The sequence below is a fragment of the Schistocerca gregaria genome, chromosome 3, assembly GCF_023897955.1.
Source record: "Schistocerca gregaria isolate iqSchGreg1 chromosome 3, iqSchGreg1.2, whole genome shotgun sequence".
Taxonomy (NCBI): domain Eukaryota; kingdom Metazoa; phylum Arthropoda; class Insecta; order Orthoptera; family Acrididae; genus Schistocerca; species Schistocerca gregaria.
Genome location: NC_064922.1, coordinates 861,308,465 through 861,332,515, shown reverse-complemented (window position 1 = coordinate 861,332,515; position 24,051 = coordinate 861,308,465). Strand labels below are relative to the sequence as shown.

At 38.3% G+C, this 24,051-nt stretch overlaps 1 protein-coding gene across 7 annotated transcripts in view; it reads right to left on the bottom strand.

The window, feature by feature from the left end:
- Positions 1-3,504: 3,504 nt before the first annotated feature.
- Positions 3,505-24,051, bottom strand: part of LOC126354868 (histone deacetylase 5) — a 595,379-nt gene continuing 574,832 nt past the window's right edge. For all 7 annotated transcript variants that reach the window (XM_050004863.1, XM_050004862.1, XM_050004865.1 and 4 more), the window contains one exon: positions 3,505-9,493. In XM_050004863.1, the coding sequence (XP_049860820.1) occupies positions 9,433-9,493 (61 nt within the window). In that variant the 3' untranslated portion in view covers positions 3,505-9,432. The remainder of the gene's footprint in view (positions 9,494-24,051) is intronic.

Sequence of the window (24,051 nt, the reverse complement as noted above, 5' to 3'; positions counted from 1 at the left end):
TCAAAGTGCGATCATTACACATTCCTACTGCTTAGGCAAAAGGAACAAATTGGTTGGTTCTTTTTGCATTTGATGTGGTCTATGTTGGACTTTACGGATGTATGGAAGTACCATTCGTTCATGGCAGTTCTTCAGAAAATATAAAAGAAAGAGTTTTTTGTTATATTTTTGCTATCATCGGTGGACCAAACCCCAGCCACAGATTTCAAGATAACTACACACAGAAAATGGCAGAAATTTTTATGAGGTTTGCCTAAGATACCGATCTCTAACTATGTTGGAAATTTTCTTGATATCTTTATCCCTTTCCAAGATACAGAGGTTCAATGTTACATACAAAAAAATTATCAAGTAAATTGATTGATGATCGGTATACATGTGATAAGCCCATGATTTAATTAAACTGAAGGGTATACCTGTGAATGAATGAATAATGAATGAGTTACGCATTTGCATAAATTCGTGGGTAGTTCCTGTGGAAATCCCATTTTTTCACCGTCAGCAGTGTACCAAATCTCAGTCGCAGATTCCCAGATTGCTGTACATTGCAAATGGTTGTAATTTTTATGACATGTTCAAAGATTCTAGTCTTGAAAATTTTCTGTACCTCTGTATCCATTTCTGAGATACAGAGGTTCAAAGATACCCAACTTGTACACATTAAATACTCTTGTAAAATGCAGTATCAGAAAAAACCTAGTTTATGAAGGAACGCACCCTGGAAAAATATGATGTAAAGTGTGTCCAGTATCATCAGATGGGTTCGGGAACTCCATGTTGTAGTACTGAAATGCACACAAATTTCTGTGCACATAAAATCTGTTGTGAGGTGCAATTTTAGTTTTGTGTTAATTAACTTTCATATAAGTATCAAAATTTTACACATCCCTCTTGTGGCAAGGATAAGAAGGGAAGCAGCAGAAAAAAGGCGGTTGTGCTCCTTTTTATTAAAAGACTCTGAAAAAGGAGTACCAGCTGCATCAGTCTATCATCTACATATACATCTACATCCATACTCTGCAAGCCACCTGATTGTGTGTGACAGAGGGTACCTTCAGTACCTCTATTGGTTCTCCCTACTATTCCAGTCTCGTATAGTTTGTGGAAAGAAAGACTGTTGGTATGCCTCTGTGTGGGCTCTACTCTCTCTGATTTTATCCTCATGGTCTCTTCAGGAGATATACATAGGAGTAATGTACTGCTTGACTCCTCGGTGAAGGTATGTTCTCGAAACTTCAACAAAAGCCCGTACCGAGCTACTGTGCGTCTCTCCTACAGTCTTCCACAGGAGTTTATCTATCACCTCCATAATGCTTTCACGATTACTAAATGATCCTGTAATGAAGCGCGCTGTTCTCCGTTGGATCTTCTCTCTCTCTTCTATCAACACTATCTGGTACAGATCTTACACTGGTGAGCAATATTCAAGCAGTGGGCGAACAAGTGTACTGTAGCCTACTTCCTTTGTTTTTGGATTTAGGATTCTTCCAATGAATCTCAGTCTAGCATCTGCTTTACTAATGATCTACTTTATATGATCATTCCATTTTAAATCACTCCTAATGCCTACTCCCTAACTGTTTCCAGTTGCTGACCTGTTATATTGTAGCTAAATAATAAAGGATCTTTCTTTCTATGTATCCATAGCACATTACACTTGTCTACATTGAGATTCAATTGCCATTCCCTGCACCATGCGTCAATTTGTTGCATATCCTCCTGCATTTCAGTACAATTTTCCATTGTTACAACCTCTCAATATACCACAGCATCACCTTCAAAAAGCCTCAGTGAACTTCTGATGTTATCCACAAGGTCATTTATGTATATTGTGAATAGCAACGGTCCTACGACACTCCCCTGCGGCACACCTGAAATCACTCTTACTTCGGAAGACTTCTCTCCACTGAGAAAGACATCATCGGCACCTTTAAAAAATTTTGCGAAAATATTGTCATGCAAACATATTCATGCTTTTTTATGCCGACAGAGAAGGAGACAGTGGCAGCGATAAAGAGATGGAGAAGTAGCAAAAAACTGTGGAACATAGAAGACAGTGAGAGAACGGTGCTAGTGACAGTGAGAAGAGACAGCAACGGTGGGCAGGAATGAATGAGATGGTAGCAGTAAGAGGGAGACAGAGACAGTGACAGTGAGAGTGAGGGGAGGCAGTAGCAGTGGGGCAGGACGAAGGAGACTGTGGCTGTGACACAGGAGACAGTGACAGCTGGAGAGCCACAAAGAGGTAATGACAAAGAGTTGGGCCGAACAAATGAGTTGAGACAGGCAATCTGCAGTGGATGGGCATGAAAGACCTACAGCGATGGGCTGGTGGGTGTGTTGAGTTACAGGTAGGGCAGCTTGTGGTAGGGAGAGGTGAAGGGCACGTTTGAAAGAGTGCGAATGTGCTTGCATGGCAGTATGTTAGTGAACATTTTTTAAAGATGCTGAGAAAGATAGTATGAGGCAGCTAGTACTCCTCTTTTCAGCCAGTCTTTTAATAAAAAGACCAATTTTTGTGCTGCAATAGCAGCATTTTTCCGCTGGTGTACATATGGCTGTCTCTCATCAGTAAAATACAAACTGAAGGATATTTTTAGTTCCATCTACTCTGTAGACTACAGATTTACCTGCCCCAAGTATGTCTCTCCCCTGAAATCCAAGTTTTATTCTTTTAATGCAAAAACCCCAAGTTTTTTACTGAATTTTTAGTTTTAGAAACTGCAATTGAAAACCAAATTCAGAATTTAACACCACAAATGTGTTTTTATGTGTAATATTTGTATATTAAAAAAAAACAATAATCTGCTGTAAATTTGGAAAAGATGCAGTTTTATCACTCTACTGTAAAATTTTTTTTAAAAAAAAAGAAAGAAAAAAGAAACAGACTTCTGTTGTCTCTGCATTCAAACATTGAATGCATTTTTCTTATAAATTTCAGTTCAGTGGACAAATGAAAGAAAACAGACTAAACATGGTCTCATGAATGGCATTATTTTTCTTAAATACAATTTCAGGAATGTAACTCGCTCAGAATTTTATGACTATGTTTCAGACCTGGCAGAGATATTGAATAAGATTAATTTCTCAGAGAAACACAATGAATTCATAAAAAACCATAGATATCTAAGCATACAGGTATAAGGTACTTATGTTTTACAATAATGTAATGTGAAATTTTAGATTCAAAGTATGATGGTCTATGAAATGGGGGAGCTCTGCATTTTGGACCTTCAAGTCCTATATTTCCCTTTATTATCCAATATAATGCAATTTCATATTCCACTTTTCATTAAAACAGTCCAGTAACTGTTTGCAGACAACACAGTTTTAGTGCAGGCTAATTTCTTTTTCAGTATGCTTAAAGGCTTGTAAATAGGGCATCACTCAACTCACAAGTTACAAACATCTGGAACTACACTTGAATAACCCTTACGTATTTCCACACAAATGTTACAACATACCTTAACACAAATGAAGTGACTAAAGAGACACCAGTATACCAACTTTCATCAAAATGGAAAATTTATTGATACATAAAATTCATTAGCGATAACAGTAACTTGCACGCTTCTGCTATTGCACACAATCATGCCATCAACAAATGTAAACATGTATTCTGAAAGACACTGACAACATATGACAGCATTATAGCTCTATACTTAATAATATTAACATGCTCTGTGGTTTAGCATTTACATATGGCAACTTTTATGTGACATAAAATTGTTACAACATATTCATAAAATAGATATAAATTTAACAATATACATCCACATGTTAAATGTAACAAGCAACAATCAAAAGTCACTACATGAGCATAACAATGAGGACCTACAATCTTTCAAACATTTATATTTCATCCTCGAAAGAAGCTTGAAATACACAATGCGAGACTACATCACAAGTCATACATGTGAAACACGGTGACAAAGTATATGAGATTCACTTAACAAGAGAGTAATTATACACTTGGTATCAAATTATTATTTTCACAGAATAATCTACACACAAAATATATATTAGAGATAGTGTGATTTACAGCATACCATATTTTATGAATTTAGATTGACCAAGCAAATTCCTTCTGTCCTCGCTATACAAACTGGTATAGTAATACACTTTATGACTGAAAACCAGACCAAACAAACTTGGATTTAAATAGCAGGTATTTCTTTCCAGTTATTAGATATCAGGTATAAATAACATTGTAAAGGGAGGGGGAGGGTTGAGAAGGGGGGAGAGAAGTTTCTATTCTGCATTTTTTTTAAAGAGTTATAGGGAAGTAAGGTGGAGGCAAACATTAAAAATTTGCCACACTCCTAGAATGACAGCAGGCGCCTTCGAATCTATATAAACGGCAAAATTTTACTGTCAATTATATGCTACAGCCAGAATTCCATTTCCACAAAATAAAAGCACAAAAAAGTTCTACTAATGAATAAGAAATTCCTGTCCTGTAACACATTCATTGCAAGCAGTTATCAGCAGTGGAAAAGAAGGTCAACTCAGTTGTTGGTACTGTAGATCAGGTAAATACACACACAGCTGACACAATCTTTTAATGTGACACAAATACATACATAATTAAAGTGCGTTCTGTGGAAAAACTTAAAAAGAGATGTAGTGCATTTGATGCCAACTTATGTTTCTTTTGTACATGAAGTGTTGACATTGAGTTCCTCAAAGCTAGGAGCTTTTCTATGAAAGAAGAAATACTTGCAGCATATATAATGATATTTTCAGTGACAACATAACACAAATTTCTTTTCAATTACTATATAGTTTTGTTGCTTTTTATTGATGTAACAACTACCCGACTATATTGTTAAGTCCAGCATTGAAACAATGCCAAATGTCTGTAGATTTACATAGTATTTAAGGCTCTTACAAAAAAGAGATTCCATAAATGTGTCATTTTATGAATGTCTAAAACAGCCTGAAACACAAGCTTTATGTTTGGTGTGAAAAGCTTCTGAATTCTGAGCAGCTGAGAATTAATTTTGTGTCACAGTCCCAACCTGTCATCTACAGTTTACAATATGGTGGATTAACAACACATATCTTGCTAGCAACAGTTCTGAGGAGAGACAGGACAGTACTTCTGCTCATAAATTTAACAACTACTGAAAATTAGCTCTTGGTGTAGTTGACAATCACTGGAAATCCTGAATAGGACAAAATGTTCACACAAAACTGTTAGCAATCAAAATAAAGTCAGATACAGAATTTTGCACATCAGACAAATAAATCTCACAGAACTGAAGCTCAAGTTTGGTAAACTGTTAGCATTTATGCCATTCTTGTCCTATTGGACTGTCCTTAGATAACAACAAATACAAGAACTGATAGATCCACTTATGACATTTAAGCTTCTCTATAGGTTATGGAAATCCTTATTCTTCTACAGAGTTTGGAAGAATTCCCCTCCTAATCACTTTTAATCCTCACAACTATGTAACAAAACAATCATCTTGCAGCACTGATAGTTAAAACGGTTGGAAAATCATTGTTTTATCTAATTTTTTTCCCAATAATTAAGACTCCATTTCATGGGGCTTTTAGGGATGTGGTTAATTAAGATTCCATAGTTCTGCCACGATAATTTCCCCATACACCTAAAGATAATGTGGAGAAATATGCAACCTTCCAGTTCATTTTACGCATACTACTTTCATTTTACTTATGCTGACTTATTTATAAGAGCAAACCGTTAAAAGAAAAAGTTACCGGTGCTGTCATAAGAGACTAGGCACAGCACCTCTGATTACAAATCCTTTACACTGTAGCATTTAATGACAGAAACATTTGCTCAATTGCAATTAGACAACATTATGACAACTTTATCATCCTCTTTTTTTTACAAATTAAATCTGAGGGGCAAGGTCAGTGCTTTAAAAATTATGGATTACTGAAATAATACATTTATTTTAATTTTATTTACATTAGGTATCTGAAAATAAGGATTTATGTGAGCATTCCAACACATAGGCAAACTCACAGGTATTTCCCCATAAGCTTTAAGTGACATTCAGGTACCTGAAACATATTTTATTTCTTTAAATGTATGGAATGTTCCACTGTAACTTTTGACTAGAATTAACAATGTGTATAAATACAAGTAATTTAATTTCAGTGTTCTCTGCCTTGGTTCCCCCTTTTTTATCAAGTGACATATACTTCAAAATATACTAACACACTCTCTCTCTTTCTCACTCTCTCTCTCTCTCTCTCTCTCTCTCTCTCTCTCTCTCTCTCTCTCTCTCTCTCTCTCTCACACACACACACACACACACACACACACACACACACACACACACACACACACAAATTATGACCACTCTGATAGATGATCTAAGCTGGATTATGCAGCTTTATTTATATGACAGAATGGGCTGATGTGTTATATATTTATGACAATCGGTATAGGTGAAAATTATTTTGATAACCTTCCTTGAACACACATTTGAGGGATGTTATTGATGTAATCTAATAAGAAACTGAAAGAGAGTTCCAAATCGTTATTCGAGAATGTACACTACAAGAAAAGGAAAATATACTGAGAAAATCACTTTCTCAAGAGTGAATGACTTTTCTTAAGATAATCTACATCTGTTTAATTTATATGGTATGGTTAATTAGAATGTTTATGTCCATTAGCTCAATGTTCATACATATCTGTGACACATAAACCAAGGCAAAATCTGCCACACTTTCATTTGAGAGCTATCAGTGTAGAACTATTAACCATTTTTTTCTCGCTGTGTGGTACAAGTATTAAAAATTTATTCCATGTCTCTCAAGACCTCCAGGCAATTAAGATATTAAATGCTCAGTAAAGAGTAAACAATGTAATTACTTCAAAATGCAAAGCATTCTTCACAATGGTGAAGCTAATACAACTGGTATGCACAGAAGCACAAAAATTCAACCAAGTCAGGCTTATTTTATTGATTAACAAGATGGCCATCACACATTTCACTCATGTTCTGTTGTTTGTAACTTTGTATTAATAACAAACTTGATGAAATAGATACAAATAATCGTAAGGACAAAAATACTTTTCCAATATTTTGTAGCTCATAAACTGTACACTTTCAATACTTGTGTCCTCATGTATGTGCCATCACGAGACCAAACATTTTTCCTATTGTGCAACAGAAATATGGAAATATTTAGCAAATATAATATCTGCACAAACAGTCAACATAGTGAATGTGATACAGTTAGGTTTTAAGGTGATAAACAGCAAAGTCAGAAGCAGAAATGGCACAGAATGTGTGTGTGAAAGTATGCTTAGTTCACTAAGTAAATGGAGAACATCAATAATTACCAATTTCATGACCTCAACCAAATTCTAGCGTATGCATCTGTCTGCAAAAGTACAGTTAGAATATTATGTAAAGACACACAATGAATAAAATACAGTAGATTACCGTTACAAATAATGTTGTCTGCATAACTAGGCCAGCAGCTAGGACAAACAAGGTAATAATCAAAGTGAGCCACAAATTGCTGTTCACCCTGCTCAACAAGTCCCAGCTGAACACAGGCACATGAGGGGGACAAATGTGCTGGCTATATTTCCAAAACTACCCTCTACCTCCCTCCAAACTTCATTCCCTCTCTTCATGGCAAGGTGCTTCAAAGCAGTTTTCAGTGCAATACGAAAGAGGATTGCTGTGTTCTGTCGGAATGTATCAGTATGACAAAGGAAAAAAAGAAAGAAATAAGAAACCTGAACTTAACATTAAGTAATGACTTGCATGTGCCTGTTCACTGCTGACAACTGTCAGCAATTTTTTATTTACTTATTTATTTATTTATTTAAAAAAAGAGGGTAAGAAGAGTGCCACAAGGCATCAGTTACGTGATGAAATACACTTCTTACGTTCCTGTAAGCTCAGATTTCAAGTAAGACAATGAATATGTGCAATCTTCACTTCTATTACAGATTCACGGTTACATAAATCAGGAACATTCAGTTCTACTTTCTCATACAGGAATGTCGGCATCTTACTTAGACAATACAGGCAGCTCTCATATATATATACCATCATCACAACCATTTATAAAGCTCCTTCTCACAGTGAATGCAAACGGCTCATTATCGCATAAAATATTTGCAACTATAACAGTTATCTGTCAGATAAGAATAAACATTCTCTCACAACGACTATGGACAAACAACACTTGCATTTATTAAAAGTTTAACTTTTCAATGACATTAAAGACGGTCAGAATTTATATGTAACCACATATACAAATCTGTATAACAACAAATAATATTTCCCATTAAAAATTTGATCAGTTTTTTCTTTAAATATATATGTAAAATCCTTGACATAAAAATAAATGCTCTTCGAATCACGCCTGCACATTTATCACAATTACCATACAATTTAGCATCTCCGACATACCGAACAAGCTTGTACAACATATATTATACGTCGAGGTACACAAACATGAGCTCGACATACTTGTCGTACAAATACTATGTAACACTTATGGACACGTAACTAATTACTTTTGCAACTGAAATTTAAAGTACATAATTGTTATATCTTTTATCACAAAACTGGCTATTATATGCAACATCAATGTACAATTGCAACTCAAAACATGACGTTTAACACATCACTTGTATAATCCCACAATATCTGACAAAGACAGAAAACTCGAGAAATAAAGTGTCCAGCACTTCATAAACTACTGTTACAATAAACTGTCAACATTTACCATTAGGCTATCAGTTACAGCCATATATTCACGCAATATACATAAAAAAAATAATGTGTATCATCTGACACTGTAAAAAGACATTTATATATATATATATACATAGACACACACATGCATACATACAACACCTAATTTCATCAAATCATATTTCCTATAACTAATGTCTTTTGTATGAAATATTAATTACTTCACAAACAAATACTTCTGTAATAAATCTCCTTCTCAATTCCTTCACATAACAAGATACACTCTACGTAAAACAAAACATGCCAAATTACTAAAGAAAATGTGTCAACAATACAACATGGAGATATGGATCATACAAATACGTTTTTCACATTCGTTGCATCTGAACAGAAGTACAACACTGAATCAATACAGTCAACCAGTGACGTCTTTGCTTTCCAAGAACCTTCTCCGAATCAAACACAAACTTTGTGTTTCTTTCACAACAAACTAGGGCATCACATACATCGATGCCCAACAATCAAAAGTACGCATCATACACTTTCCAATAAGGAAGCCACTGCTCAATGAAACATTCTTAGAGATTTTTATAGCTGCACACAGCTTGCAGCCAAAGTACAATTCCAATACACTGGGTATATTTTCAACACCCATTTACAAAAGCCTGCCTGGTTTGCAGTAGCCATTTATGACAATAATATTCGAGAAATGTGCAGTGGCTGTTCACTTTGCGTCATCCTGTTCCATAGGTTCCTCTGATGGCTCACGTGAATGTGGTGGTGACCTGCAACAACAATTTTCTTTGCAATAAGTGCTTTAGGAGATGTACAACAAGAAAGGCACACATAAGTGCTACATAAAGAACAATATTTCCGCCTTTCTACATGCAGGGTAATGCACATAACTTTATTGAACCAAACAACTTAACTTTAAAGATACTTGTAATCTATTTTCAAGTTAACATGCAGTAACCAGGGCTTCACGAGAAAGAGACCACAGCATTTTTACAACTTTGTTAATCAGCGAGATATATACAAATTGGAACTTTGACTTTTTTGGTTTCAGAATAACACATACAGTCTGTTTACTAATATTGTGGCCAGGTTAACAAGCAGAAAAATATATTTGACAACAAACTAAAACATTACATTCTACACAAATTGAAAGAGTGTGTGTGTGTGTGTGGTGGTGGTGGTGGTGGTGGTGGTGGTGGTGGTGGTGGTGGGGATGGGGGTGGGGGTGGGGGGTGGAAGAGAAGGAAAGGACATGGGAGGAATTCTTGATGTCAGCTGCATTTAGACTTTCTGCGGACTTAGCGATGACGCCTCAGAACGAAATGCATAACCTACACTCATGTCTCTTCTTGTGTATTTCGCTTGAGAATTCAAAGTAAACTACCTAAGGATAAAGGCTCCCTCTATTGATCTGTGAAAGAACTAAGGCAATATCTTTTACCACCTGTGCGAAGTGCCTACCAGGCTCTTACTTAGCAGACTATGTACAAAACAAATTCAGCGATACAGGTCTGATAATGAATTACAGAGTAAAGATACACTTAATACAGAGTTTATTTGTAACAATCCTGGATTTACCACCTGCAAGTTTACGTGACTAATCCCTCAACCCAAGTGATACACGATGTACTGCTACTCATCACAGAAACCTGTGTCAATGAGTTACGGGATACTTCATCAGATTGTAAGATGGACAGAAGTAATTTCTACGCTATCACACTCCCTTTGTCACAAAAAAAGTTTAGACCTTTGTGAAGCCTATTGCTGCTCAAGAGTGATTTGCATCTCAGCCTGGAGGCACTATTTTCTATGGAGAGCTGCATAAACCTCACAAGGCAAGGCACAATTAAAACTACTGCAGTAATATAATGATATGAACCCTAATGACCAAGTAGACTATGCAGACCAATAACCAATAGGTTACTGAAGCTTTGTTCTTCCAGTAGTAGGGTATCAAGTCAGTTATAATGCTTTTCTTTGACAATACTATTCTTCATCCTTTCCAGTTACTCCCACAAACATTTATGCATTAACACATACTTTGGAATCATAAATAATTGTCATTAGCTCCCAAATCTTACTAAATGTCATCAAATGCACTGCTGTGGTATGCTGTAGCCTCTTTACATGGGCATTCATTCAAACATTATGTTCTACAAATCATTTCATAAGGTAGAGACTTCAGAGATGGGGAATGAGTTGAGTTATACATTAACAGGCATTCTTCTGTAGAACCACATTGTCTTTGTGTCTGAACTGCTTATCACACATGTTTCAGTTCCATATATGGCTACATTATAGATAAATAGCTTCGAAAAGACTTCCAAATGCTTAAAGTTATATTTCATGTTAAAAATTGTCTTTTCTTCCTAAACACTTTTCTTGCCATTGCCAGTGTACATTTTGTAACCTCTACTGCAGCCACCATCAGTTATTTGACATAGCAAAACTGTATTACAGTTTAAAATCTGGTTCCGAAACCTCTGCCTTAGCATTACATAATCAATCTGAAATCTCGCAGTGTCCCCTAGTCTTTTCCTAGCCTACTATACAATCTTTCTTCGTAATTCCCAAGCGAAATGTTAGTGATGCTTCAGTTATGCTCCATGCAAAATTCTACCAGCAACTCCCTCATTCTTTCCTTTCCGCTACTATTTTTCCATTGGTTCCTATCACAATTAAATATTCATCTCCCTTACAATCTGAATAATTTCTATTATCTAAAAATACACGTTCTTTCAGTGTGGAGCTAGGTGGCATGTAAATTTGTACTACTGTGGAGGATTTGGCTTTGTTTTTATCTTGGCTATGATAATGCTTTCATTATGCTATAGTTATGCAGCAGCTTCCCCACATTCCTATATCCTTATTCATTATTAGACCTATTCCTGCTCTATCTGATTTTGTATTTATAATCCCATACTCACCTGAACAGAAGTCCTGTTCGTCCCACCACCGAACTTCATCAAAGTCCATTATGTCTACCTTCAACCTGCTCATTTCCCTTTTTAAATTTTCTAACCTACTTACTTGATTAATGGATTGAACATTCCACACTCTGACCTGTTGTTACCAGTTTTGTTTTTCCTGATGATGGTTTCCTAATTAGTTCCCACACAGAGATCTGAAAAGTGGATTATTCTGCCTCTGGAATGTTTTACCCACGAGGATGCCATCATCATTTACCCATATAATAGAGCTATGTAATGGTAGAGCTGTACGGCCATAGCGGACAGCGCCAGAGTCGCCGCACTGCGCGCTTATCATGTGGAATGCTGACGGGAAATGCAATCTGAGTCGCGTGCTGTGGCCTGTACACAGCCACCGGCTACGAAGAACAGGGAACATGTATCGCTCTCGACACAGTGATGATGGGTTACCAGACACACATAATGCGTTGTCGCACCATCTTCATTAATAAATGGTAAAACTAAGTTTTCCATGTTCCACATTCTGCACTACCCAGAACTACTGCCCACGCATCCCATCCTAACAGCAAATGGACGCAATAACATTTTACTTGGCTGTCCAAAAGACACTGTTAAAAAGTCGTGTCAGAAGTGGGATTATTTTCGAAAAACCTACAGACCTGAAAAGTGCAGCAATGTGCAAACTTAACATCGGAGCATCTTCACAACAACAAAGCAAGCAGCAGCAGCAGCAGCAGCAGCCAAGGACATCGTCCGATAAACACGGGGACATCCAGTGCTGGAATTCAGGTTAGTCTACTTAAGATTGGCTTAAAACAAAAGGCAGTGATGGATTTTAAATTTTTCTTTATTAAGTGACCGGTATAGACTGCATTCAAAATGGTAGACGCAAACGCTAGTAACACGGTCGATCTCCAAACCATTATAAAAGAACTACGAAGAAAGATTCAACAATTAAAAGCAGATAAATTGAGCGTAGCCTCCCAGTTGATTTGTCACATGATGGCACTTCTGTTCCAATAAAGAATTTTTCACTGTTGCCATCTGTATTAGTGTACAGTGGAAAACCTGAGGAAGATGTGAAAGAATGTTTTCGGAAACTCAAAGGCGCAGCTCTGTTGGGTTCGTGGACTGATTCAGATAAACTAGCAGTTGCTAAATTGAGAATCCAAGGAGCCACACAAGGTTTCATTAGCGCGAAACCGATTTGCGTGAAAACAGAAGTTTGCAATGATTTTAAAATGGTAGTGGTTCAGAGGTTCAAACACAAAAATGCAATCACATTCTACTGTGAGCAACTTCATAGTTTGCACATGCGGCGTGACGATTCTATCGAGCAATTTGCTGATAGAATCCGAAACATAAACGCTCAGACTTACGAGCTCGTATAGGACGAAAATGAGAACCGGATCCAGCTTTTTGAAGCCGATCACAAATCACTTGACACATTCATCCATGGGTTGTATGGGGAAGAAGTAAACAAAGCAGTCAGACTCGAACGCTGTAAAACATTTCAAGAGGCAGTAGATGCAGCTGTTGGTTTTGCCGAAGCATTGAGGCACCCAAATGACATGCAAAAAGAAGAACGTCGCGTGTTCAACTCAAATGTGGAATGTTACCGATGCAATAGGCCCGGTCACAAGTGCAAGAACTGTAAGGAGAACAGGACCTGCCACAACTGTGGCATACTGGGTCACTTTACGAGGAACTGTCGCAACAAAAAGAAACCAAATGTGAGCAGCAGACAACTCGGCAGATCTTTAAACGAGTGTGGGGACGTACGCGCCACCACAGCGTCCGCCCCTTGCCCGAGGCAGTAATTCCTGTTAGTGCAACTGAAAATCGATTCGATAATGACTTCGTGATAGGTGCTCTTTATTGCGGAAAAAATATTAAATTATTGATCAACACGGGAGCACAGACCTCATTGATGTGGTGTTCTATAGACGAATCTGAGACCGCCAATGTTTAATGTGCGGGGGCTGAACAGTGGGAAACTACGTAACTATGGAGAAGTTGATGTAGAATTGTGCCTAGGCTAGGACACATACACAGTAACGGTGCAAGTGGTTTCTAATAATGAAACACTCTATGATGGTGTACTTGGATTTGATTTCTTATCCGCTAACGGGGCAGAGATATCTGTCGCAGAAGGAAGGATCAAACTAGGTCATAACAATTACAAACTGGAAAATCATTCTTCATGTCGCAGTCAACGGAGCCGAAATTCTGACGTCGATGGACCGATCACCCCGACCGCCACATCAGCTGGAAACCCCCCCGTCAAAGTACAAATTACTCAGACACAGCAAGTTCCTCAGGGAACAGGAAAGACAATTCATGTTGAAGTAAAGTCACCACTGATCAGAAAAGGAGCTCTGTTGTTGATCGTACGGTCGGAAATTTGTGAATTATTGGACACAATTCATTGTTATGTTGCCCGAAGTATAGGCGTAGCTACAATGGTGAGGCCAAACATGGCGATAGTCCCAATAAGAATAACAAATATGAGCAATACAGTTGTCGTTTTGCCATGAGGAACAAAGGTTGCTGAAGTGTTGAGCATAAGTAAAGATGATGTAATACCGATTCCAAATGAAGCAGCAGATGTAGCAGTCACAGAAACAGATTCTTGTAGTGATATTGAAACATTGAAACGAGGAGCTGAAAAGGAAATCAAATTAAAGAACAAAATTTGGAAGAAGATTGAACATTTGTCAGCTGATGATGAGAAGATTTTAGCACCTGTTTTGTTAGAGTATTCAGATCTTTTCAGAGAACGTTCAAATTTACCTGTTACTCACTTAGTTCAGCATCGCACACACACTGGAATTGTAACACCAATCACGCAGAAGCCTTACCGAATTCCATTCAGTCAAAGAGAATTGGTTGAAGATATGGTCAAGGAACAACTAGAGGCCAGAATTATTAAATCGAGAGATCCTGCTGATCCACCATGGTCATCACCAGTGATCCTAGTAAAGAAGAAATCTGATTTTGCGTTGATTACTGAGCTTTAAATGCCGTCACCACACAAGACATTTACCCATTACCAAACTTGGCAGAAACCCTGCACTATTTGGGCAGATGTCGCATATTCTCAGTCTGTGATCTAACTAGCGGTTATCACCAATTAACAGTGCATCCAGATGATCAAGCAAGAACTTCATTTGTAACTGCAACAGGAGTGTACAAATACCTCCGTATGCCCTTTGAAGTACATTATGCCCCAGCTACCTTCCAACACCTAATGGATTCTGTTTTACATGGGCTCACCCCAACACTAGCTCTTGTATACCTTGACAATGTGATAATTTTTGGCGAAAACATGAGGCAACACACTGAGAGACTTCAAGCAGTATTTGAGTGTATCAGAAGAACAAACTTGCCTTTATCAATAGATAAATGTCACTTCGCACAAAGTGAAGTGAAGTACCTTGGACATGTTATAACCAGTGAAGGTGTCCGCCCTGATGCAAAATTAATTGAAGCTGTCAAAACTTTTCCTGATCCACAAACAGTCAAAGAACTACAATCATTTTTGGGTCTATCAAATTTCTATCGTCGCTTCATAACCCATTATGCAGATATCGGAAGGCCAACGACACAGTTTCTTAACAAAGGAGCCACATTCAATTGGTCAACAGAATGCAAAAATGCAATGGAAAAACTGAAAACTGCTCTAACCACAGCTCCAGTTTTGGCCTATCCGGATTTCAGTAAGCCCTTCATCCTCTCCACAGATGCTTCAAATTTTGCAGTTTGTGCTATTTTGTCCCAAAAATTTGATGGCCAAGAACATCCAGTATCATTTGCTTCCCGGCAATTAAATGAGGCGGAATGTAACTACACTACCACTGAAAAGGAACTTTGTGCTCTGGTCTTAACATCCAGTATCATTTGCTTCCCGGCAATTAAATAAGGCGGAATGTAACCACACTACCACTGAAAAAGAACTTTGTGCTCTGGTCTTTGGTATCAAACAAAACAGATGTTTCTTAACAGGAAGAGAATTCACTGTAATCACTGACCATGCTGCACTTAAATGGCTGTTGAGCTTAAAGGATCCCAGTTCGAGACTAACAAGATGGGCATTAGAACTGAGCGCTTACCAATTCACAGTTATCCATCGTCCTGGGAAACAAAATGTGAATGCTGATGCGATGAGTCGTAAGGTTCGTGTTTGTGTCACCATAAGCCGTGAGGAGGAATTAAAAGCAGCCCAAGAAGATCCACAATGCGAAATATGCAAAAATGATCAACGGTTCGTTGAAATAGATGGATTGCTGTACAAAGTTACTAACAAAGGGAATCGCCTAGTTATTCCAGGAAGCATGAGACAGCAAATCCTAACTGAACAACATGATTCCTTACTATCAGGACACTGCAGTAAATAGGCAACGAATATCAAAGTAGCTGAAAAGTATTGGTGGCCAAGTCGTAAGGCTGACGTATTTGAGTTTGTTTCACAATGTGATTCCTGCAACACACAGAATAATTCGGGAAGACCTAAGGCACCATTACAAGAATTGCCGGAGACTAGTGAGCCTTTTGAAAGAATTGGGTTAGACGTCGTCGGACCCCTGCCAAAGACTAAGGATGGAAACAAGTACATATTGACGATATTACACAATTTTTCCAGATATCATATGATGGTGCCAATACCTGATCAAAGTGCTGAAACCATAGCTAAAGTTTTTGTGAAGGAATGGATTCTAAAGTTTGGATCTCCATTAAGCATTATCAGTCACCAAGGGAAGAATTTTATGAGTGATTTACTTAAACAAACATGTATGCTGATGCAAATAATGCAGTTGAGAACCACACCAGCACACCCTGAAGGCAATGGTCGTGACGAGAGAGTACACTGAACCATCATTAAAATGCTTAGCCACTATGTAAGCAGCAAACATGATAATTGGGACGTCTGTCTGCCATATGTTGTAAATGCCTACAACGCTAAAATGCACTCATCAACAGGCCTCAGTCCCTATGAAATTGTATATGGACGGAAGATGCGCTCAACCTTGGACTCTGCACGATAGACAGCTGGAATAAGCAATGAACACGTAAGGGAGTTAGCTCGCAAACTGAAGGACGCATGGAAGAGAGTGAAACAGCAGAATCATCAGTCCTTCCTTCAGCAAACCAAGCAACATGACTGCCAAGCACTCGCGCCACAGTATCGAGTGGTAGACTTTGTCTACCTGAGCAATGTAGTGCTAATGAAGTCACAGGTCAAAAAGTTTAAGAAGTTTCAGAAGGGACCATACCCGACATTGGAGGTGGTGTCACCCGTCACCCTAAAGCTCCAACTGCCTTTTCGTTTGGTTGTTGTCCATGTCAACCATGTAAAGCCTTACATGGGTAGATTACCTGTAGCAACGCAGGACGACGACGAGGACCAACCGAGGGGCAGACCAGCTGCTCCAAAATACAGGAGCCAAGCACCGCGAGTTCACAGTCCACACTTCGAGCCCAAGGTGCCGCCGTCGCCGCCAACCCAGCGATCCAGCCCAAGGCACACTTACAACTTCCGTAAGTGTGTGTAGTGTGAGTGAATGCAAGGCATGTTGCGTTTAGCCGAGTGCATATGTCAATGTGCTGTGCAACATAAAATCACAGCCATTACGCAAGGTGCTCGAGTGTAAATAACATCTGTTCCACAGGTCGCCGAAGACGCATATTTCTTCATATTCATTGTTTAATTCTAGTGTGTAGAACTTATTAACCATGTTTAATGTAATTCCATTTTTTGTTATGTTAGTGTGTTCCATTAATGCTGTAGATGCAGGCGTGTTGTTTGAACAACAATCAGACATGGTAATCTCAATGCACAGTGCTACAATTGTGCTTAAATATAATTTGTATGAGATACACCAACAATTTGCTTCTGATAAAACACAAATTGATTTGATCCATTCAATTAAGAATAATGACACAGTCTTGGAAACTGGAACCTCTTGGTATAACAACTGGATTACTGCAAAAATGCAAGTAGAATCCACTTTTGCTAGCGATGAGCAAGAGAATAACTGTTTCTTAAAACTCTTGCCACATAAAAACTTGATTAGGCACAAATGTGCCTGGTTTGATTTTGGAGGTAGAGTTCTTCGTACTGTATTTAGTACCTTAACTAGCCAAGATCTATTGGACATAAAGGATAAAATACTAGCTTTGGAGCAGCAGTCTAACACATATTCAATTAATCTTTCTAATGAAATAATTGTGTTAAGAAATATACAAAAGACTGTTACTAACCACACATTGTTTATTGGACAAATTGTGAAAGAGTTCCTTACACATTTTAACACAAATTGTGGTGAAATGAATGCAACCATCCGTGAATTATGTGCACTTCAAGCTGTGAGTGCACATTTAAATTTAAACACTCTACTGTTAAGAATTACAGTTAATCAAATGCTAAATTTGATGATCTCAATTTAAGTATAGCCTTAGAAAGTAGTTCAAATGATTGCTTGAATAGTGTTTTATTGCACCCAGACCAATTTTTACAAATGTTGCTGTTGATTGAATATAAGCTAGATGCATCATCTACCATGATTTACCCTGTCAATTCGTACAATTTATATGCTTATTACAAATTAACTACCACATATTCTTTAATGATTGAAGATCAATTAACTGTAATTGTTTCTATACCGATTGCCAGATCCAAGCATAATTTTGAAATGTATAAAATTCATACTTACCCTGCAAAATGGAGCCAAGTAGCAATTCACGCAATGTATCAGCTAAAGGATTATTTATTAATCAGTAATGATAGAAGATATTTTGTATCCCTGAATGAACATGATGTTTGTAAGTGTAAACGTAGTCATAAACTAATTTGCCCAGAGACGGCAGTATTCTTGATACTAGAGTGTACAGTTGTGAGAAAGATTTGTTTATGAACAATCCGCCCCGCGGTGATTGCCCTAGGATTTTAATGCATCTTCATCATTCATTCCTTAAAAGATATTCTGAAGGTATAATATATTCGTTTGACTCAACTCTCGAAATCACATTTACCTGTAAAACGTTTGACACACCTGAACTACCTTTCACATTCAAATTGACTGATAGTGGATTAATTCTGAATGTTATGCACTGTGATTTATCATGTGATCTGTTTGAAATGCCTTCTGTATTACAAACCACCTTTCATGAAGATGCAAAATTCCCTTTAACAAGGATGTTACCTGTTTATTACAATGAATCATACTTACTGACCTATGCAAACCATTCTCTGTCCAGCTTACCCGAGGATGACAATTTAATTGCGGATTTCCATGAAAGGATAATAAATACTAATAATGAGTTAAATTTCTTAGAAGTAGCTATTAAAATTAAGTCTATTGAATCTTCCAATAATGCTAATCCATATTTAATTGTCAGTGTTGTGTTCTTTGTGCTTTTATTGATGTCTCTTGTATGTGCAGCCTACGTAATGTATGAAATTGTTGTCCTGAAAACCCGCTCGTCAGTGCCCATCGTCACTGTGTCTGCAAACTTAATAAATGTTGAAGTGTCTCCCAACGCCGCTATAAGCGAGACAAACGCATGACGTGGAGGAGCTTGTTTTCATTAAGGAAGGTGATTGTAACGGTAGAGTTGTACCGCTGTAGCGGACAGCACCAGAGTCGCCGTGCTGCGCGCTTATCACGCGGAATGCTGACGGGAAATGCAATCGGAGTCACGTGCCGTGGCGTGTACACAACCACTGGCAACGAAGAACAGTCTGAGACCGGCCAGTTGTGAACATGTATCACTCTCGACACAGTGATGATGGGTTACCAGATGCGTGTAATGCATTGTCGTACCGTCTTTATTAATAAATGGTAAAAAAACCCCATGCATCCCATCCTAATAGCAAATGGATGCAATAACATTTTACTCGACCGTCCAAAAGACCCTGTTAGAGCTGCATGCCCTTGGAAAAAATAATGACTGTAATTTCCCCTCAGTTTCAGTTGTTCACAGTACCAGCACATCAAGGCAGCGTCAGCTGACGTTACAAGGCCAGACCAGTCAAGGCTATTTATATTCTGCGTTGTTGAGATGCAAACCATCCCACCTTGGCAGGGTCTGCGGTTCATAAGGTGTGTGTGTAGGGAGGGGGGGGGGGGGGGGGGGGACATTCGTGGAGGGGGTGTAAAGTGTATGAATGACAAATATGATTATCTGTTAACACTGACAATCATGTCAAGTACTCCCGGATTACTTCAGATGAGAAAAACACATTTTTTAAAAACAACCACTGCTTCTCCCCTTACACTATTCAGGCAGGAATCCATAGCCTACATGGCAATTGTTTTTATTTCATGGTATTGTGTTAGTGAATATCACAATTCATTCTAAATTCTCTCTTCTTGTTAACCGCAAATACTATTAGGGAGAATACACACTGGCACACTGGTGTAAGAATCCTCAACTCCCTGAAGACATAGAAAAGTGCTACCTCTGACTTTTCTATCCTGCAGGGAATGGGTAGAAATAGTTTATCATCAGCCATTGTCTTGAGGACAATATTATGGAAGTGGAAGAGGATGTAGATGAAAATGAAATAGGAGACATGATACTGGGTGAAGATTTTGACAGAGCACTGAAAGACCTAAGTTGAAACAAGGCCCCGGGAGTAGACAACATTCCATTAGAACTACTGATAGCCTTGGGAGAACTAGCCCTGACTAAACTCAACCATCTGGTGAGCAAGATGTATGAGACAGGCGAAATACCCTCAGACTTCAGGAAGAATATAATTATTCCAATCCCAAAGAAAGCAGGTGATGACAGATGTGAAAATTACTGAACTATCAGTTTAATAAGCCACAGCTCCAGAATACTGACACAAATTCTTTAGAGACGAATGGAAAAACTGGTAAAAGCTGACCTTGGGGAAGATCAGTTTGGATTCCGTAGAAATGTTGGAACATGTGACGTATCTTAGAAAATAGATTAAGGAAAGGCAAACCCATGTTTCTAGCATTTATAGACTTAGAGAAAACTGTTGACAATGTTGACTGGAATACTCTTTCAAATCATGAAGGTGGCAGGGGTAAAATACAGGGAGCGAAAGCCTATTTACAATTTGTACAGAAACCAGATTGCAGTCGAGGCACAGTGCTGTAGCCTATCCTCAATACTATTCAATCTGTATAGTGAGCAAGCAGTAAAGGAAACAACAGAAATATTTGAAGTAGGAATTTAAATCCATGGAGAAGAAATTAAAACTTTGAGGTTCGCTGATGACATTGTAATTCTGTCAGAGACAGCAAAGGACCTGGAAGAGCAGCTGAACGGAATGGACAGTGTCTTGAAAGGAGGACGTAAGATGAACATCATCAAAAGCAACACAAGGATAATGGAACATAGTCGAATTAAATTGGGTGATGCTGAGGGTATTAGATTAGGAAATGAGACACTTAAAGTAGTAAATGAGTGTTGCTATTTGGGGAGCAATATAACTGATGATGGTCGAAGTAGAGAGGATATAAAATGTAGACTGGCAATGGCAAGGAAGGCGCTTTTGAAGAAGAGAAATTTGTTAACATTTAGTATAAATTTAGGCGTCAGGAAGTCTTTTCTGAAGGTATTTGCATGGAGTGTAGCCATGTATGGAAGTCAAATGTGGACAATAAATAGTTTAGAGAAAAAGAGAATAGAAGCTTTCAAAATGTGGTGTTACAGAAGGATGCTGAAGATTAGATGGTTAGATCACATAACTAATGAGGAGGTATTGAATAAAACTGGGGAAAAGAGAAATTTGTGGCACAACTTGACTAGAAGAAGGGATCGTTTGGTAGGACATATTCTGAGGCATCAAGGGATCACCAATTTAGTATTGGAGGGCACTGTGGAGGGTAAAAATCATAGAGGGAGACCAAGAGATGAATGCACTAAACAGATTCAGAAGGATGTAGGTTGCACTAGGCACTGGGAGATAAGGACGCATGCACAGGATAGAGTAGCATGGAGAGCTGCATCAAACCGGTCTCTGGACTGAAGCCACAACAACAACAACAACGACAACAACAACACACCAGTAATACACCAAACCACACATTCCCATAAGTCCGCAATAGATTGAGTTCACAAAGTAAATGGAGCACTACCAAGACTGGGATAAAGTGAACTGAGCGTAACAATACGACACTTCCAAACAAGTAACCACTTGAGACCGAAAACAAAGCAAGTAAACTTGGGTATGCAGTGCTGTGATATGAACAGTTACAAAGTACAGCAAGAATGAGCCACACAATACATGTATTGATTTTATTGCCTTTAGGACAAATCAAATAAAATCAGCTCAATTCACCCCAACTCAAGGGGCAACAAGAAGTTGAAGATTACAGATATTTTACAAATGGAGTAAGTACAAATTTGGTCTCATCTACCCGTTTAACCTGACTCAGAATTGCGTGAGCTCTATTCATTTCCTGAAATTAAAGAAAGGGTGCACATGATTCACATATCTTGGTGGTGGTTCCCCTCTCAATAATGGCCCACAGCTGTCGCTCGCAGCTTTAGTACCTCTGATGTGTCGAAACCACGTTACCAAGGGAATTGAAATCACTGTCAGATACAAAACTGACTCTTTCTTTAATTTCAGGAAATGAATAGACCTCGCCCCGATTCTGAGTCAGGTTAAATGGATAGATGAGACCACATTTGCACTTATTCCTATTGTAAAATGTCTGTGATGTTCAACTTCTTGTTGCCACTTGAATTGGGGTGAAATGAGCTGATTTTATTTGACGTGTCCTAAAGGCAATAAATCAATACATGTATTGTGTGGCACACCATTCATCAGTCATTGTGTACTGCGTCTGAAACGAAACAGCACATGGTCACCAGGGAAGCAAGAAATAGCCACTTTTTGCCTGATAGTGGAATGATCATGTCCAGTCACCATAATTTTCTTATTGGATTTTTCAGTACAGACTATGACAAAAATTATCCTCCCTACTTTCCACCATCAGAGATCAAGATAATAACCTTGCACCGATCGAGAAGGAAATACATCAGGTGACACACTGTGTGCACAATGCCCTGGCTGTCACCATACCCACACTGACAACTGTTACGATGACTTCCAATTCTAATGTGTGGTCTACCTGCTAACAGAGCAGTGGTCTTATTAAATACCTACCAATGTGCCGAAGACAGAGAAAAAGCTTGGGACAAACTGAGTAACACGATTTGAAAGCTTTCAGGGGATGGATCACCACCACTGATAAAATAACAGCCAAAGATACCTGACCACCAGATTTTGCCAGGCAGAAGTGACATGTTGTCTGAATGACAAGTCTCATGGATGCCACTGTAAAAGCAGAATGATTTGTGGACATTTTAAAAACTTCCCGAATATTCTGGAAGTGGAGGAAATAATGGGAATCACCCAGAAGAACAGAGATGAAAGATAAACAGTAATATCTTTCGTGTGCCACTTGTGACTGGTATAGAAAGCAAACACTACTGTCTAATTGCAAGAAAACATGTTTCAGTGCCCTCACGAGCAGAGAGAGGGAGCCACCAAGCAGCTATAGCTTCAGAGCAGCAAAGTATTCCCATTCTTTGCAAGGCAATGTGTGATACTAACTCAGCCATTGCTCGCGACAATTGATATAATCTGAGAACACTGGAGAAAAATGCTGTTCAGGTTCAGAGTCATGCTGTCGAGCTGCTGAAGGGTCTTAGACAACACAAACCTCTTACCTGCCACTTGAGACAGCAATGCCAGCTGTGACTGTACTCCAGGCATGTAGCAATAAGTCAATCTCACATTTGGTGCACCACCATACAAACCTCTGTGTAAACTTTGCCTATCGACGTGTCATCCAGACCGAATGATCCTCAGAGGGTGTCTCATTATAGGAGGCTTAAAGGATGATGTATTTTTTGACTTACAAAAGTCATCCACTTCAGATTCGCACTATTATTCCTCAAACAAAGTAGAAGCTGACCATTTATTTCATGTTGTGTAGTAAGTGCAAATATGTTTCCAAGATGCTGATCCAGCTCCGGCGGAAAACACAACAAGAGAGACGTTTTGCATCATAGAGAAGTTAAACATTAAAATTACAAGATGTCAGGCAATGTACTACTTCCTTCCACATACACTTCACAAAATTACAACAATATGAGAATCACAGAAATTACAGCTCATGTGGAGGCTTCCCAGTAATTATTCTTTCCCCGCATCATTTTCAAATGGAACGAGAAAGGGAGGAACTAACAGTGATATCAGAAGTACCCTCCTTCACACACTGAAATGACCTGCAGAGGATTAACGTCAATTAGATGTCAATTAATATGCTCTTTTTGGTTGATAATTGTGATTTGAATGATTTCATTGTACGTGTATGTCAACGATGCTAATTTTTTTTCCTCTTTCT